The sequence below is a fragment of the Cavia porcellus genome, unplaced genomic scaffold (assembly GCF_034190915.1).
Source record: "Cavia porcellus strain 051 isolate PalLab524CR breed Dunkin Hartley unplaced genomic scaffold, mCavPor4.1 scaffold_18, whole genome shotgun sequence".
Lineage (NCBI taxonomy): Eukaryota > Metazoa > Chordata > Mammalia > Rodentia > Caviidae > Cavia > Cavia porcellus.
Window position 1 is genome coordinate 67,931,451 of NW_026947501.1, and position 15,044 is coordinate 67,946,494.

Here is a 15,044-nt window from a genome sequence, read left to right on the forward strand (position 1 = left end):
AAAGGTAAGTTAAAATAACTGAGAGGTCAGGCTGTGGATAGAGCCCAGAGGCACAGCGCCTGCCTCTGTTTGATTCCAGATAATCCCAAATAAAAACAAAAGACATGGTAGCCACACGAACCAACTGCATAAGGTGAGTATAATCACTATGCACTGCAAATGTGCTAATAAAAATTAAAAATTTAATAATTAATTGGATGTCAGAGGGGCATGGGGTACAAGACCCCGGTGTGGGCTGAGGCTTTGGCTCCCAGAGGCAGCTTTAGCCGTCTTCCCCCTGCCAGCTGCCAGGTCCACAGTGAGTAACAATCTGCTAAGGTCTCCGGTGACATGAAAAGTGACAGAGTTACTCAGCATGATCGGCGATGTCTCGTGCTCCAGGCATGTGGCATGCTGAGTGTATCAGTCGGGGTTTACTAGGGAAACAGATGTAACATGAGATACACAGATGTGTCAGGAATGACAAGATTGGCCTACGATGGTCAGCCCCAGAGTCGGACGAGGGAGCCTGCGGACAGTGTCACACGCTGGAGGTTGAAGGGTCTGTGACCTAATGCTGAAGAGTCCATGACAAAGGCTAAAGAATCCCAGGCAGAAGGCGAAGAGTCTGTGCCAGAAGCCAGGAGACGGCGTCCAAGATGGTGGTGAAGACCGAGCTCCTCTGAAGGACCAGGGATCAGTCCTCCCGCATTTGCTTTTACTGTGCCCAGGCTGCTCCCCTGGGGCAGGGGTAGCACTCACACGGCCTGTGTCCTCTGCACAGGCTGAGGCTGTCACAAACTAGGGACCCTGGCCCCTGTTGAGTCACTGAGTTAAAGTTCCAACCTTCTCAAATTGACCCAGTGAGAAATACCCTAGAGAGGTAAGGGCTTGTCCTCTACACCCCAGGCCGAGGAGCTGCTGGGTCACTGAATGAAGCTTCTAGAGCCACCCAGTTGACACAATGTGTAAACCATGACACTGAATCTCCAGTCTCACCAGGAAGTGACACTTGGCCAACTGTCTCACAGGTGAGGAGATCGAGGCTCAGAGGTGGAGTGGTTTGCCACCTGTTCACAGCCAGCACAGGACGAAAGCACAATCCCAGCCGCAAGGCCACACTGCCATAGCTTGACCACCACCCGAGACCTGAGGTGTGCTGATCTTCAAAGCAGCCCAGGGCATAAGCTGAATTCTCCCCATCAGGACGTGAAGCTCTTAATCCACCCCATGCCTTCTGTAAGTGCCCACCGGGAAGAGACAGGGCTGGGTGTCAAGCCCAAGGTTTTCATGCCAGATACTCCCGGGCACCTCGTCCTGCACCTCGGGAGGAACAGGTGACACTCACTCACTGACCGTCAGCCCTCCACAAACCACAGGGCCAGGCCTTTCCACATCCTTCCCTGAGGATCAGGCAGCGTGGCTGGCGTCACATGTGAGATAGTGTCATCACCACAGTTTGAGAGGTAATGGTCTTCCACTTTGTCTTCCACAGATGGACAAACCCTTTTCCAAGGAAACGAGAAGCCAGCATGTCACAGGTAAAGTCCCATCACAGCAGTCTGAACCATGGGGATGGGAATGTCCACCTTAGCCCCCAGAGGTGTGTTGTTCTTTGTGACCTCAGGCTGTCTTTCTCATGCTGGTCTAAGGGACTTAACTATCTCTTATTCCTTTTTATTGTCTTTCTTTATTGACAAAGAAATTGATTGTGAAAACTCATATTCTGTGCAGTGCGTGTGGAAAGAAAATTGTTTGGAGGTGTATGGTTTGCATGAAACATAACCACGTGATTCAATAGGCCTACATCCAGATACCCGTAAGACAGAAACCTAATTTTAAAATGTTGATTAATTAATATGAAAATAGGTCTTAAAGCTTTAGGCCAAGCGACTCAGTTTGAGGCTGGACAAACTAAAAGGGAGCCATCAGTTGCACAAGTGCACGAGGAGCCCCAGTGATGGGCATGGGAATTGAATTGAATCGGGTCCGATCCCGGCTAGCATCTCTCTTCCCCTCACCTGCAGCCTGTGGTCCCCTTATAGAGATGACAGTCGGTTGCCTTTCACCTCCCGGTAACTAGAACACAGTGAGCTCCCTGTGTGTCCTGTGCTTTACTCCATCACGTCTTGCTGAAGCCACCTTCTCTTTAATGAGCAAGTGTAACCCTTGAGGTCCTGCCCAGAGCAGGTGGCTCTCAAATGTGGGTAACATGGGAAGTGGATCCAGTCTGTGGGGTGCAGGCAGGGACGGGGTGGCAGGACAAAAGCCACACTGACAGCCAAGGCCCAAAAGGAGGACAGGATGGGTGCAAAAAACCACCAGGAGCTAAGACGCAGGAGCCATGTGCTTGGTAGAGGCTACTGACTTGGCTCAGGGACCTCCAAGCAGGTCCAGGAAGTGAGCTCCTGACCCACTGCCCTCTCTGTCTCCCTGTGACTTCCGGCAGCAGCGTCCAGCAGCGTCCCCATCGTAGCACCAACCACAGAGGAGAGGCTGGCAGTGGGGAGAGGGAAGCAGCCAGGCATCCAGGAGGGAAGAAGGGGGACTCCAGAAGCAGGTGAGAGGGTGCAGAGAGCGAGGTCAACCACTGAATGCTAGGCTCTGCCACGCCTTCTGTTAGGCAGCTGACCTGCAGGGAGCAGGCAGGGGCTGGTGACTCAGTGGGGCAAGGAGTGCTGGGTCCACAAGGGTGAGCAGGCTCCCCTTGCCATGCTCCATCCTCCGCTACAGCCTCCAGCTCACAGGCTCAGGTCCTCCTTCCCCAGGTCCCCAGCCCCACCACAACGCAGGACATGGGGCCTCATCTCTGCCTCTTTAGCCCTGCCCGCTGCATGCGGCACTTGGTTCAGAGCTAGGAGTTTCTCTCTGGTGCATTTTCAGGCTGGGAAGCAATGGGAGAATTAAGGATATGAAGCATTTCCATTCCTCTCCATTTAGACAGGGACGGGGAAAGGGTCAGTTTACACGCAAATGTTCTAATGGGGCTTTTCCTAGGAGCCGAAGAGAAGGGGTCTGGTGTCCCTGTCTTTTCCTAGGATTCTCTATGCGCATCTGCCCTCATCTCTGACTGTGGAAGCTTGGTCCTCAGCCCCTGATCCCCACAGTGTGTTTCTGTTTATCTTTTCAATAATACATTTGCCTCTACTTGGCCTCCGTTCACAAAGAGGTCACGTCACCAGGAAGCCTGGTCCTGTCAAGAGGAAACCTGCCACTCACTTCCTGAGCCCTGAGTTCTGTGGGCCCTCGGGAAAGAGTTTAATCAAACCACACAGGTGGCCTGCAGAAGCTGATTCTGTAGACCTCCTTATACAATTAGAGAGGCAGAGAGTTACGCCTTAGATAGAGCTAGCAGTCTGCGACCTGCGTCTGCACCTGTGCGAGTCTGGACACTTTTTGTTTTTGATACTGGGGATGCAACTCATGAGCTGGAGCTTGTCCGGCGGCGCTTATACCACTGAGCTAAATCTGCAGCCCCTGGACACCTTTGTACGCACACGAAAGTGACTGACTGTTGGGGTTCAGGGGGCTGCAGTCACTATGATGCCCCTCACCACTGTATCCAGAAGTTACTTAGGAGTTGCAGACTGTCTCTTGGCCTTTTGAGCTGGTCGGTGTTTTCTCGGGTGCTGGTCATGCAGGAAACTTAGGAAAGACGAGTCTTTCCCTGGCTCCAGGTCCCGGCCCAGGGCAGGAGGGTGTTAAGGACCACTGCCCGTCCTGCTGTCCTTGGGCAGTGGGAACATGGTTTGGTTTCTTGAATCGTGGAGGGCCAGGGGGCCAAGGCACGGCATGTGACCTTGGGACCGCATTACACTCTATGGGGTTGATTTAGCTCGGAGGCCTAGGAAATGCCTGTATTCTACGTGGATACCTTTGGTTTTTACCTGTACCCGCTCACACAGGATCACTAATGACCAACTACTGGACTAACATTCACAGTAGTTAGTAAGACCTTGAGCAGTAAAATTAAATGAAATGAAAATCCAAGGGAAAGTGTAGATGGATGATCTGATATGAAGATTAAGATCAAATTTAAGATTCTCAAACACACATGACCACATTCTATTAAAATTAAACCACGAGTTTGCCTCTGAGATTCCTGGCAGTCTGAGCAAAAAGGGAATCCAGATTCTTCCACAATATTAATTTCTCATAATAATAAAGAAAACCAGTTTCTCTGGAGAATTAAAGCTATGCCTCTCAGGATTTCATCTGTGCTGTCAACTAAATGAGGGATTCTGGCAACAAAAATAAAATTATTTTTAATCCAGTCCCTCCTATAATGAGAGGCCTTGAGGACACGAGAGAGAGAGAGAACACAGTTCATGGAGCTCAGGCTCGCTGGGATCCGGGGAGGTGTTGCAGCGGGCTTCTCCAGAGTTATTGTCTTTACATCTGTCTTTGCTGCACTTCCTGATTGATGGTTGGCTACCACTACCTGGGGCTCTCATATCCCACACCAGAGGGAAGCCAGGAGGACAGAGATGAATAGGAATTCTCCCATTTTTAAGATCAGGCATCTTGCTGGAAAACGCTTGGCTGATTAATGTGTTTATTACAAGATTCTATATTTTTGATGCAAACATATTCTCGGATAATTTATTCATTCTCACAAAATGTCACAGGATGAAAACATCTCGGTTGGTTCTGTAAGGGATGAATCTTATGGCAATATTTTTCATCACGTTAAGCATTATAGATTTATGGTAATGTATACTCTCTGTCATTTTTCTTACAATCATATACTGACATTATCTGGAAACTATCAGATTTCAAGAACTTATCTTCCCTGAAGCTTGATGTGGTTTTCTTTTCCATCCCTAAAAATGGTTAAAAGTTTATTTGGAGGCAAAGTATTTACAGGATAAGGGATGAGCCACTAGCAAGAACCACAAATTCAAAAAATAATCATTGCATTTTCTTTTTTTTGGTCTTTTTCCTTTTTCCTTTTTACCGGTACCGGGGATCGAACTCACGACTGCCTGCTTTCAAGGCAGGCGCTTATGCCGCTGAGCTAAACCCCCAGCCCCAATCATTGCATTTTCAAAAGAGGGCGACTATAATTTTCAAATACTACATGGCTTAGCTCGCTAGCAAAACCAAAGCCGAGGGTAAGAGGAGATGGATGCATTTCTCCCTGCCCTCAATGTGAACCAAGCACGAACCAAACCAATTTCCTTTGAAGTGACAATCATGTTATATGCGGGAATGAGTTTATCAAGAAATACAATAAGACACCCAAGAAAAGAAAAAGAGAATCATGCCTAGGTGACTGAACACATACACCCAGAAACATGAGCTCGGTTGAAAAGAAGCAAAGTAGAATTCCACACAGTGTCTTCAAAGACCTTCATACTAACTGGCTTCTTCTACGGGAATGTGGGGGCCAGAGAAATTAGAGATGGGTCTGGATTTAATCTGGTTCAACCCCTTTTTTACACCAGGAGGGTCACAGAGGGAGTGGCTGGCTCAGGATAATCCAGCAGGTGGCCAGGGCCAGGCCATGTGTACTCCGGCGCCCCAGCTCAAAGCCTGCAAACTCCTCTGACACCCACCCCACACACAGGCCAATTTTAGTTTAGTGGGTAAAATACGAATTGGTTGGTGATACTGCCCCCTCGTGGCAAAATACGACAATACAGACTACTGTACTGCAACAATGGGTTTGGCTCCAGGTATCACACATAGCAAATCTCAGGTCGGAGTTGATCAGAAATAACTTTTCAGATTGCCCCTTACCATTTGAAATTTAAGTTTCCTTAAAGCACAACCCTCAGCTCTAAAGCAATACAGGCACTGACATAATCTTTAGACCAAATTTCATGTTACAACCTTTGTGAAATCCCTCCTTCATGGGACCCTAAAGCAATATCTGTCCCAAGCTCCCTGGGGAAAGCTAGCAGCTCACAGAAAACGCAGGGCAGCTGATAACTGCTTGACATAGCAGATATATTTTCTAGTAGAGACACATGTCAGAGGCATGAAATGGGAGACTTAGAAAGAAGATTTTCAATAAAAGCAGCTCAAGAGAATCCATACCTTCCAAGTCATAACTCCCCAGTGAAGACTCAATTTCCAAATAGAATTCCAAGGTACAAAAGCTATCTTTACTCTCATTCTCATAAAGTGACTTCCAAGTCGCCTCATGCGTATGCATAATGGAAAGCGTCTTAATGACTTTGTAAAACTGGGCTGTGTTACCAGCCCCAGCCACCCAGTCTGCTCTGGACTGCGGGCTCCCTCAGAGGCAGGACTAACAGCAGGGAGGTCCCAGGCAAACCCACCCAGCCGGTCACCTCTACATGGCTCCCCGTCTGCAGGTCTTGCCTGCTAACCACAGGGTGAGAGACCGTTTTGCTCAGGACTCTATGGTGCAGCTCCATTTTGCAACTGAGCCCTGGGACTCAGCCCTGGCCACCGTCCCAGAGCAACCCCCTTCCTTCCCCTAACAGCCTGGCCGGCCGTCCCAGCTCTTTCTCCCTGCAGCTTCTTCCTTTGTCTTGTTCTGGGAAGCTGCAAATTACCTGAGACCTCAGGAGTTTCCTTAAATAAAAGGGGAGGCCTCTGGATGTATGCAATTAAACGGGCTGTGAGTTTAGCCAGTGCCAACAGATCTCCTCACTGCCCAGCTCTGCAGAGAAACGCAGGTGTCCCAGAGGGGCGTAGGGCACAAAGCACTCACGGCATCTGCGTCCAGTGACGCTGCTGCTTCCTGGGCCAGACTCCAGGCCCAGGCTCCTGAGAAGGAACTTCAGAACTCTGACGCCAGCTCAAACAGACATCCCACAGATTCACATGCTTTTTCCATCTTGAGTCCTTCCCTGGGAGTTATGCCTACTTTCCTTTTAATGATTGGTAGGTACTAATTATACACATTAATGGGGTCCAGTGTGGCATTTCAATACATGCACCCAGCACGCACTGACCAAATCCATCCTCTTCTATTCATCCTCCTGTCCTCTTCCTTCACTAACATAACCATCTCCGCTGCTACCCACTCTGCCACAAGTGATAGCATGTCATTCTTCTTCATGGCTGAATAATATTCTACTGTGTGCACACTGGTTTTCCTTCATGCCTTCTCCCATTCGAGCACCTAGGCTGTTTCCTTCTGTCGGCTGTTGCGGATAGTACCACAGCACATGTCCCCCAGCATCATCTGGGGAAATATTCCTCGGTGTACAGAATCCACATATACAGAGCCTTACAGACATAAACTGGCACACTCTTCTGCAAATCTAGTGGAGAACAGCGAGCTTGACCTCTCTCTGCCTTGCTCAGTTTTTCTAAGTCCATGTCCTACACGCCCAGATGAAGAAAAGGCTGTAGGTAAGAAACATATTTTCAAAGTTGCTTGTGCAGTCAGCCGGCCCTTGGTATCTCTGGGTTCTGCCCTAGTGGGTTCAACCCATGCAGACCAAAACTATTCAGGAAAACACCATGCCTGTATTCAGCTCCTGTTCCCAGTGACACAGCATCAGTGCTATTTCATGGCGTTCCAATTCTTTTAGGTCTCATCTATAACCTAGAAATAATCGGAAGAATATGCTGTCTGCAAATCTCATTCTGTTTTATATAAGGATTCCAGCATCCATGAATTCCAGCGTCCAGGGGCCCCGAAATCAGGGTCCCCATGCAATGGTGGGAAAAGGAATTTTTAAAGGGAGAGAAACATGGGCATAGCTGGAGGTGAAATGTGCGTGAGTTCTCCATGATTAGTGAGGCTAAGCATCTCCTACATGCTCAAGTGTCCAGTAAATACTGAGGAGCAGGGTCTCTCACGTCCCCAAACACACAAGGACTCCTTGAGGCAGAGCCCAGGTATTGACAGTGTGCAGTGGGAGGGGGCCCTTGGCCTGGACTTGCTTTCCGCCAGGTCCCACCCTGCGTGAGTCCTGTGCTAGGTGTGGATGGGCCTCAGAAGCGCCTGCTTCTCTCCAGCTGAGGGAAGGCGTGGGTCTCCCAGAAGCGACTGAAATGCGGCTGCATGGATGCTGGACTGGGGAGCAAGGAGCCCTGGGATCAAACCCCAGCTTTACTGCTTTGCAAATAGGAGACCTGCGGGGCTCAACATGACCTCTCTAAATAGAGTCTCTGCACCACAGCCCAGGTGCTAGGGACATGGTCACAGCTAGCGCCCCCTGCTGGACTCTCCCAAAGGTGCTGGGAGCAGGGCTAACCCTCCCAGGGGTCTGCCTCCTTCATCTCCACCTCCTTCCCCAGCCAGAAGCCTCTCCTGATTCCCTTTGCAGGAGGAAACCCTTGCATGCTCTTTCTACTTTACTTTTTAACCTAGAAAAGAAATATGCTTTAGTTGAAGTTATAAGAATAAACTAAAAGTCTCCATCGCAGAAATCATAGCTTATGAATTATTGTTTTCCCTGCAGAAAACACACAGCACTGTATGGGACGCACAGTGAATGCTTGGTAAATGTTTCCTGTGTTAATTCTTTGCTGGTTTTCTTGGTGTATTAGATCAGTGCTGATTCTTGCCCAGAGAGGACAGTGACAGGGAAGACCTGGGGACCTCAGTGCCATCTCCGTTCCTTGAGGGCCTAGGAAGGGACAAGTCACAAGGCCTGGTGTGCTTCCAGCACGACTTCTATCTGGATTTCTAAAGGCAGACAAGTCATTCTCTTGCACTGGGCCTTCATAGCCCTCTGCGGAAACCCCTAGAACTCAGTGATGTCCAGCTCCTTGTGAATACGTGGCCGGGATTCATACAAACGAGTCCGTGCAGCCCACCCTGGTCATCCCCTCCTTTAGCCTTAGTTCCCAAGTCGTCACCTCCCCCATTCCCAGACACACGCAGGGCAGCAGACAGCCACCTCCCCAGACTCATTTGGGAAAAACACTCCCCCTCCCACATCCCACACTAACGCCAACCCAAAAGCTGTGGGAGCATTCGGCTTTATGAGAGGGGCCACTGGAGAAGATCGGCTCCTCCTACATTCTTGGCTTTGCTTAACTTAATCCCTTCCCACTGTATCCTTCAGTAATTTATTGCTGCAATTAATTTCTGAGCATTTCAATAGACTTGGAGACATTTCTCAAACAGGCCTTGCCAAAAATACATATTAGCCCCTTGGATTGTAAGTTGGTTCTTTGGGCTCTTCCATAATTAATCATCAGGACATGAAATCCTAATGGTTCACTTTTGTATGTCATAAAACTCTTGGACACAATAAATCTTGTGATGGAGGCCAAGTTACAATGCAATTTTGTCCAAAGTCTATTTCTCTAATTACAGACCATTACGATGATGGTCTCTTTCTGAAAGTGTAGATTTGATGGATTGTATTTCATAGACAAAGGGCATTGCATAGGTTTAGCACAAATTAGATGGAATCAAAATGAAAAGTAAATATTATTTTATTTAACCTTAACAACCCAGATTTCATCATCTGCAATTTAAAGACATGGAAACTAAAATCCAAAATACTTAAACAACTCGTCCAAGATGACTCGGCATGTGACAGCTGTGGGGTAGCCCCTAACTTGAATGGTGTCAAAGATCCTACTTATGACCAGTCTGCTGTGTGACTGTCCCTTCTGTTATAGGACAAATTCTTGCTTCCTATGTATCTTCTTTTTCCAACCCTGTAAATGACACATAAGGGTGCCAAAAGCTCAGAGAGGCCAAGCAGCTGGGATCAGGTTTCCTGAGCTCATTTGGATTTGTAATAAAACTAGATCACGAGCTATGGCCTCACTGAGCAACTGGATCTCTTAAATAAAAAGGGTTCAAATGCATAGGAATGTACATTATTAAACACTTTACTGATAAAAGGACACATAGCACATCATTTTAAAGTAATCGTGAGAGATGCAATGCTCTTTCCACAGAGCCTATTGATTCTTGCTGATGCTTTGATTAATGTTTTGTCAAACTCTCAGGTCTGCAGCCAGACCGCAGCTCCAACAGAAGTAACAGCACAGACGCCTTCTTAGCTGAGCTGAGTTACAGGTTTCAGGTACAGGACTGGAGGTCTGTGTGCTCAGTTTTCTGCTTTCCACACAGTAATAGCTACCGGTACCCATGTGTTTTTAAACTGCGTCTCTTTTATTAGCATTTTTTTCTATCACTTTCTTAATTGACAACTCATAAAGCAGTAAATCGAACTCTGTCTGGTAGAGGTGGCCAGTTCCTGTGCTGTAATGACCAGCCCATGTTCCCAGCATAGCAGGCTTCAGACCACCTGTGTGAGTCTTCCCTGGGGCTGAGGGGTGCTCCAGTACCCAGCACCCCCACCACGGGGCAAAGGGGCCACGCATCCCTGATAGCACAGACCGAAGGATAGAGGTGTCTGAGCAGGCATTGCCTTTTGATATCACAAGCATATATTTACATAATTCATTTTCTAGTAATGTTTGTTTGTAATAACCAGGTAACAGACTTCCTGGGAAGCGCACAGCTAGCCCTTGCAATCTGGTGGAGGCACATTCAACACACCACACTCAGATCTCTTACAGCTTTCTCCTCCAAGAAGCCTGGAGGAATGACTGACATAGGAATGACACAGGACACCCCCCTCCTCCATGATACAGGGGAGATACTTTAACTTCTAACCTGCTAGGTGTCCGATGCTCCCAGTCTGTGCTCCCCCAAAGTGAAGAATGAATTCCGAGGAACACCAGCAGTTAAGAGCAGGGAATGTCGTGGAAGGAAGGATAGCTCCTGCCTGAAAGGGACAGGAGATGTGGGGTACCCAGGGGCCCACTTCTCAAAGGCAGTTTTATATAGCAAAATCATGAGGTGGGTATAAGGTCGGACAAAACTTTGGGCAACCAATAAGATTCCAGGTTTAGCCGCCTAGGTAGTATTGATCCAATGGGAGAGCAGGTCAGGGGTCAAATGTGCACGGGGAGAGCAAGGACCTTTCCTGGACGGTGTGTCAAGGAGGGCTTGGCGCCCCACCCAGGGGACCGGTAACCATGTAGGGTACTGATCATTGCTGTTTATCCCTCTGGAGGTACGTAGGTGTAGTAGGCTCACCTTTGTCTGGAGATCTGGCCTTCAGCGCATCACCTCCAGTCACAGCAGTAATGTGCTCTGGTCTCCCGCACTCCCCTCCTCGAGGGCCCAGCCCTGTCTGGCTGCCTGCGATAAATATTTCTGCCTAAGTCAGCAGCCTCTCAGAACTCCTAACAGTCTCTGGGCAGACGGTGCCGATTACACCGCTGGCCACCAGGGGGCGCACAGGCCAGCGCCTCCGCAGAGGAAAGGTTTACTCGTTCAAAGCAGGAAAGACTGAAGAACCCTTGTCCTGGAGCCCTTGTTGGACAGGCAGGAAACTTCCGGCAGCATCTGAGGATATCTGAATGCTTCACCGGGAGGGTACATCTCCATCCTCTCTCCCATTTTTCTGTAAGTAATAACGATAATAATTTAAGGCGCGCATCTCAAAGCTTAGCAAGGACATCAGTGCCCTCTCCCAGCTGGGGAGTCCATCAGCCCTCTGTCCCCAACCCCATTCCCTGAACTCTGGCTGAGCAACTGCGATGATCCTGCCTTTAGCAAGTAGCAGAAGCAAGACTCTGTGGCAAGAAGTTCAGCTCCAGACTGGCTTGCTGTCCATTACTAAAAATGCACACCAAAACACCTGTGTGAAGGTGGCTCCACCTGTGTGAGCCCATGTCCCACCCGGGGAAGCCCATGCCCGTGATTACCTAAGCAGCGTAAATCGCTCGGGCACCAGTGATGGCCACTGGGCATAATTAAAGTTTGAAAGCTCTAGGGACTTTTGCCGCTGGAGCAGGAAGAAAACCTTAGGACACCATGGGTGAGTTCATGGCCTTGATGGAGGTTAGGGTTTGGCCTTTATAGACTTTGTGGACTTTGTAGACTTGTCCCCACACTCTCTGAGATACACACAGTAAACACACAAAGCTCTTTTTGTGTCAATGAAACCTCAACAAAGTGGCTGAAAAGTGGGCAAAAGATGGGCCATGGTTAAAACCATGTTCTACCACGGTGCAAGCTTCTGTCTATGTGATCTGGGCTCTCCTCTGTCTCCTCTACCTCAGGGCTTTTGCACTTGCTCTTCCCTCTGTCAGGCTCTTCTTGCCCAGGTGGCCATGTGATTTGCTCTGTTTCTTTCCCCTGACTTTCCTGACATCTTCACCTAACCAGAGACCCCTTCTCAGACCTGTCTGCCAAACATCTGGAGCCCCACCTCCCCCAGCTCCCTTTCCTCATCTTTGCAACCATTGTCCCCTGGGAAAACAGAGAAGGGCAGCTTCACCGTCAGTATGTCAGTGTTACTCCATCTCACACCTACCGCCATCGCCATCCGTGCATTGCAAATGCTCCTGGGCCGGCTGTGCGCTCCGTGATAAGTCGATGAATAAAATCTAAATGGAGGTTCTGTCCCACATCCATGGCCTCTGGAGCGAATGGAACAGACCCCTCTGAGACAGCGAATGGCTGTTCCCGCTGAGCTACAGGAGACCCTTCTCCTTGAAGACCTTTTCCTGCGAATCAAAGCCATGGGTCCCGGAGAGGCAACAGTGGCTCTGGGGGAGGCCAGCATTTCACTTCACATGGCAGGGGAACCTGGAGGTGACCACCGGAAGCTCCCACGGGGATAAAATGGGTCGAAATTATTTTGTTTTTCAGCGTGGTGCCTTAAGCACCATCAGGTAGTCTAAGCTTTTGGTGACATTCTTAAAACAGACAAAGACACGGCCTCTGCCCTGTTGCTGCTGAGGTACCTCCTGGTGCTTTGTTTTTGCATTGTCAAAGACACCCTTTGTTTCTGTTTGCACTTGGTGTTTGCAATCATGTAAAGAAGTTGAGTCTCCTCTTTTAAAAGTGTTTTCGCATCAACAAGCTAAGGGAAACTACCAGTGTGAGTGACAGGGATTAGTATTTATGTTGCAATGTTTTTGAAACAACAGAATAGAGAATTTGGGGAAATATTTGAACTTCTCCCTTCTTTCTACTTCTCTGTCTTTTCTTCTGCAGCCCTGTTTTTGTTGTCATCTCTTTAGGGTTTTTGTAAGATTTTTTTTTTTTCTCTGACTAGTACTCTGAGCCACATTTGGGCCATTTTTTAAAAATTATAGCACACTGCATATTAATTATTGCGATTCTCTATTTTGTTACAAAATTTTTGTTTTTTTTCTAGAGAAGTAAAAAGAGTGATTCTTTGATATTATCTTTCTTAATACCTCTATGTATTACACTGAAATAAAAAATGTTTTCAGAATTGGAGCTATGACCGCAAGCATGGTGATTTATTCCATGAAGTGATTATGTGAAGCGAGATGGCCCACTGAGGTCCTGCAGACCGATTTGTGCTGAGTTGCATTGCTCTGCGCTGAGCTGTGTCCTTGGGTGCCAGTTAGTCCCCCCATCAGAGGCCATCTAAGGAGCTGTGTGGGAAGCAGATCAAAGCCAGGTCCGTGGCTTGGAGTGCCATGCAAGCAGAAACACAGAAACGACATCCAGGATTTGGAGGCAGATTTATTTATGTGGATGGGCACTGATCCGGATCAATCCCAAAATATCAGAACCTGATCTCTGGTGACTTAGGACTTATATGGGGTAAGCCAGCAGGAAGTACAGGGCACAATGGCTTGTCACCTGGGGATTGGTTCTCACAATACACACTGTAGGCACCAGCTACACATCACAGTGAGCAGTCATTTCTGGGAGACAGAAGCAACCGGAACTGCAACAGGAACTGTTACCTGGGCAACTAAGAAACTGAAACACATCAACCTGATGGGGGCCATCTTTGGCTACATCAACCTTTCAAGCCCCAGGTTTTTGAGGTTCCCAAGGGAAGGTCTGGAGCATAGTTTGTTAAAAAAAATTTTTTTGATATGAAAATCCATCTCAGGGCCTTGCACTTGCCAGGAAGGCACTGTGCTGCTGAGTTGCACCCCTGGCCCCAAAATGTAAATTTTTGAAAGCAGTGATCCAGTCTGACCTCACTCTATCACAGGTAAGGAAGCCCAGCTCAGCGTGGGCACTGGCCAGCCTGTGGACTAGGGATAACCTTGCCCAGGGACTGCCCCAAAGCTCAGGAAAGTGACCCTTCTGCCCTCCCATCAGCTTCCACCAGTGGCTCCTGCTCTGCTGAGGGCTAGGCACTGCCTGGTCCCCGACCTGTCCCTTTACCACCATCTGCTCTCTCCCTGAAACACTGGTGTTTTCCAGGATGTCTTCTGGGCATGTCTACCACTTAGGAGCAGACCTTTCAGTGACAGGGACACTGTTGCCCTACACTGTGTCCTGGATCCTAGAACCTCATCTAGAGTAGCACAGTTGAGCCCCTGGGAGGACACTGTCACATTTGCCTCTGTCCTCAGGGAAGCTCAAGAACTTTGGAACTGAAGCTTGGAAAGAAAACTACCTCCAAGTCAGAAAAATGTGCCTGGTCCAGCTCAGGCCTTTCCTGGGTTACTTGATATTGTCTGACATATTCTTACTTTCTCATCCCTAAACTAAGGACCTTGGTTTGGGGGACTTCAAAAGTCCTTGTCTCTTGAAAATACTGTGATGCTACTTTCCTGTGCTTAGAAATACGTCCATGGAGGTGCTGGGCAGGAACTTGAATTATTTTTGAAAATATTATTTTATTAGTGCCTATTAATTTCATAAAATACTGCACTTCGATGTGATATTTTCATGCATGCATATATTTTTCTCACCCATCCTGCCTTTTACTCCTCCTTATGCCTTCTTGCCCTTCCCCCATTCCTTGCTGTGACAATATTCTCCCTTCTGCTTTCGTGTCATTCTTTTGAAGCTCCAGGTATTAAGGAAGATATGCAATGCCTGTCTATCCGAGTCTGCCTGATCTCTCTAAAGCCGGTGATCTCCAGTTCTGTCAGTCTTCTTGCAGATGCCCGCCTGTTGTTCTTTACAGATGAGTAGTACCCATGTTGTGTGTGAGGATTCCTCAGCTGTTTGATTATGGGTACTTTTTCTTTATCCATTCGTCTGTGGATGGACACCTAGGCTGGTTTCTTACCTCAGCTATCAGGAATTGTGCTGCAGTAAACATGGCTATGAGACTCCCCCACAGGACGCTGACTGGGGACGGGATGCT

At 48.4% G+C, this 15,044-nt stretch overlaps 1 protein-coding gene and 1 long non-coding RNA gene across 2 annotated transcripts in view; one reads left to right on the forward strand and one right to left on the reverse strand.

Moving 5' to 3' along the window:
- Positions 1-15,044, forward strand: part of Clnk (cytokine dependent hematopoietic cell linker) — a 159,939-nt gene that overhangs the window by 101,496 nt on the left and 43,399 nt on the right. The window contains exon 8 of the mRNA XM_023562660.2: positions 1,475-1,520. Within this exon, the coding sequence (XP_023418428.2) occupies positions 1,475-1,520 (46 nt within the window). The remainder of the gene's footprint in view (positions 1-1,474; positions 1,521-15,044) is intronic.
- LOC134471403 (uncharacterized) lies at positions 9,206-11,210 on the reverse strand. The gene is made up of 3 exons (XR_010040868.1): positions 10,979-11,210; positions 10,553-10,664; positions 9,206-9,582 (listed from the first exon to the last, which is right to left on the reverse strand). It is a non-coding gene; the product is annotated as an uncharacterized LOC134471403 (long non-coding RNA).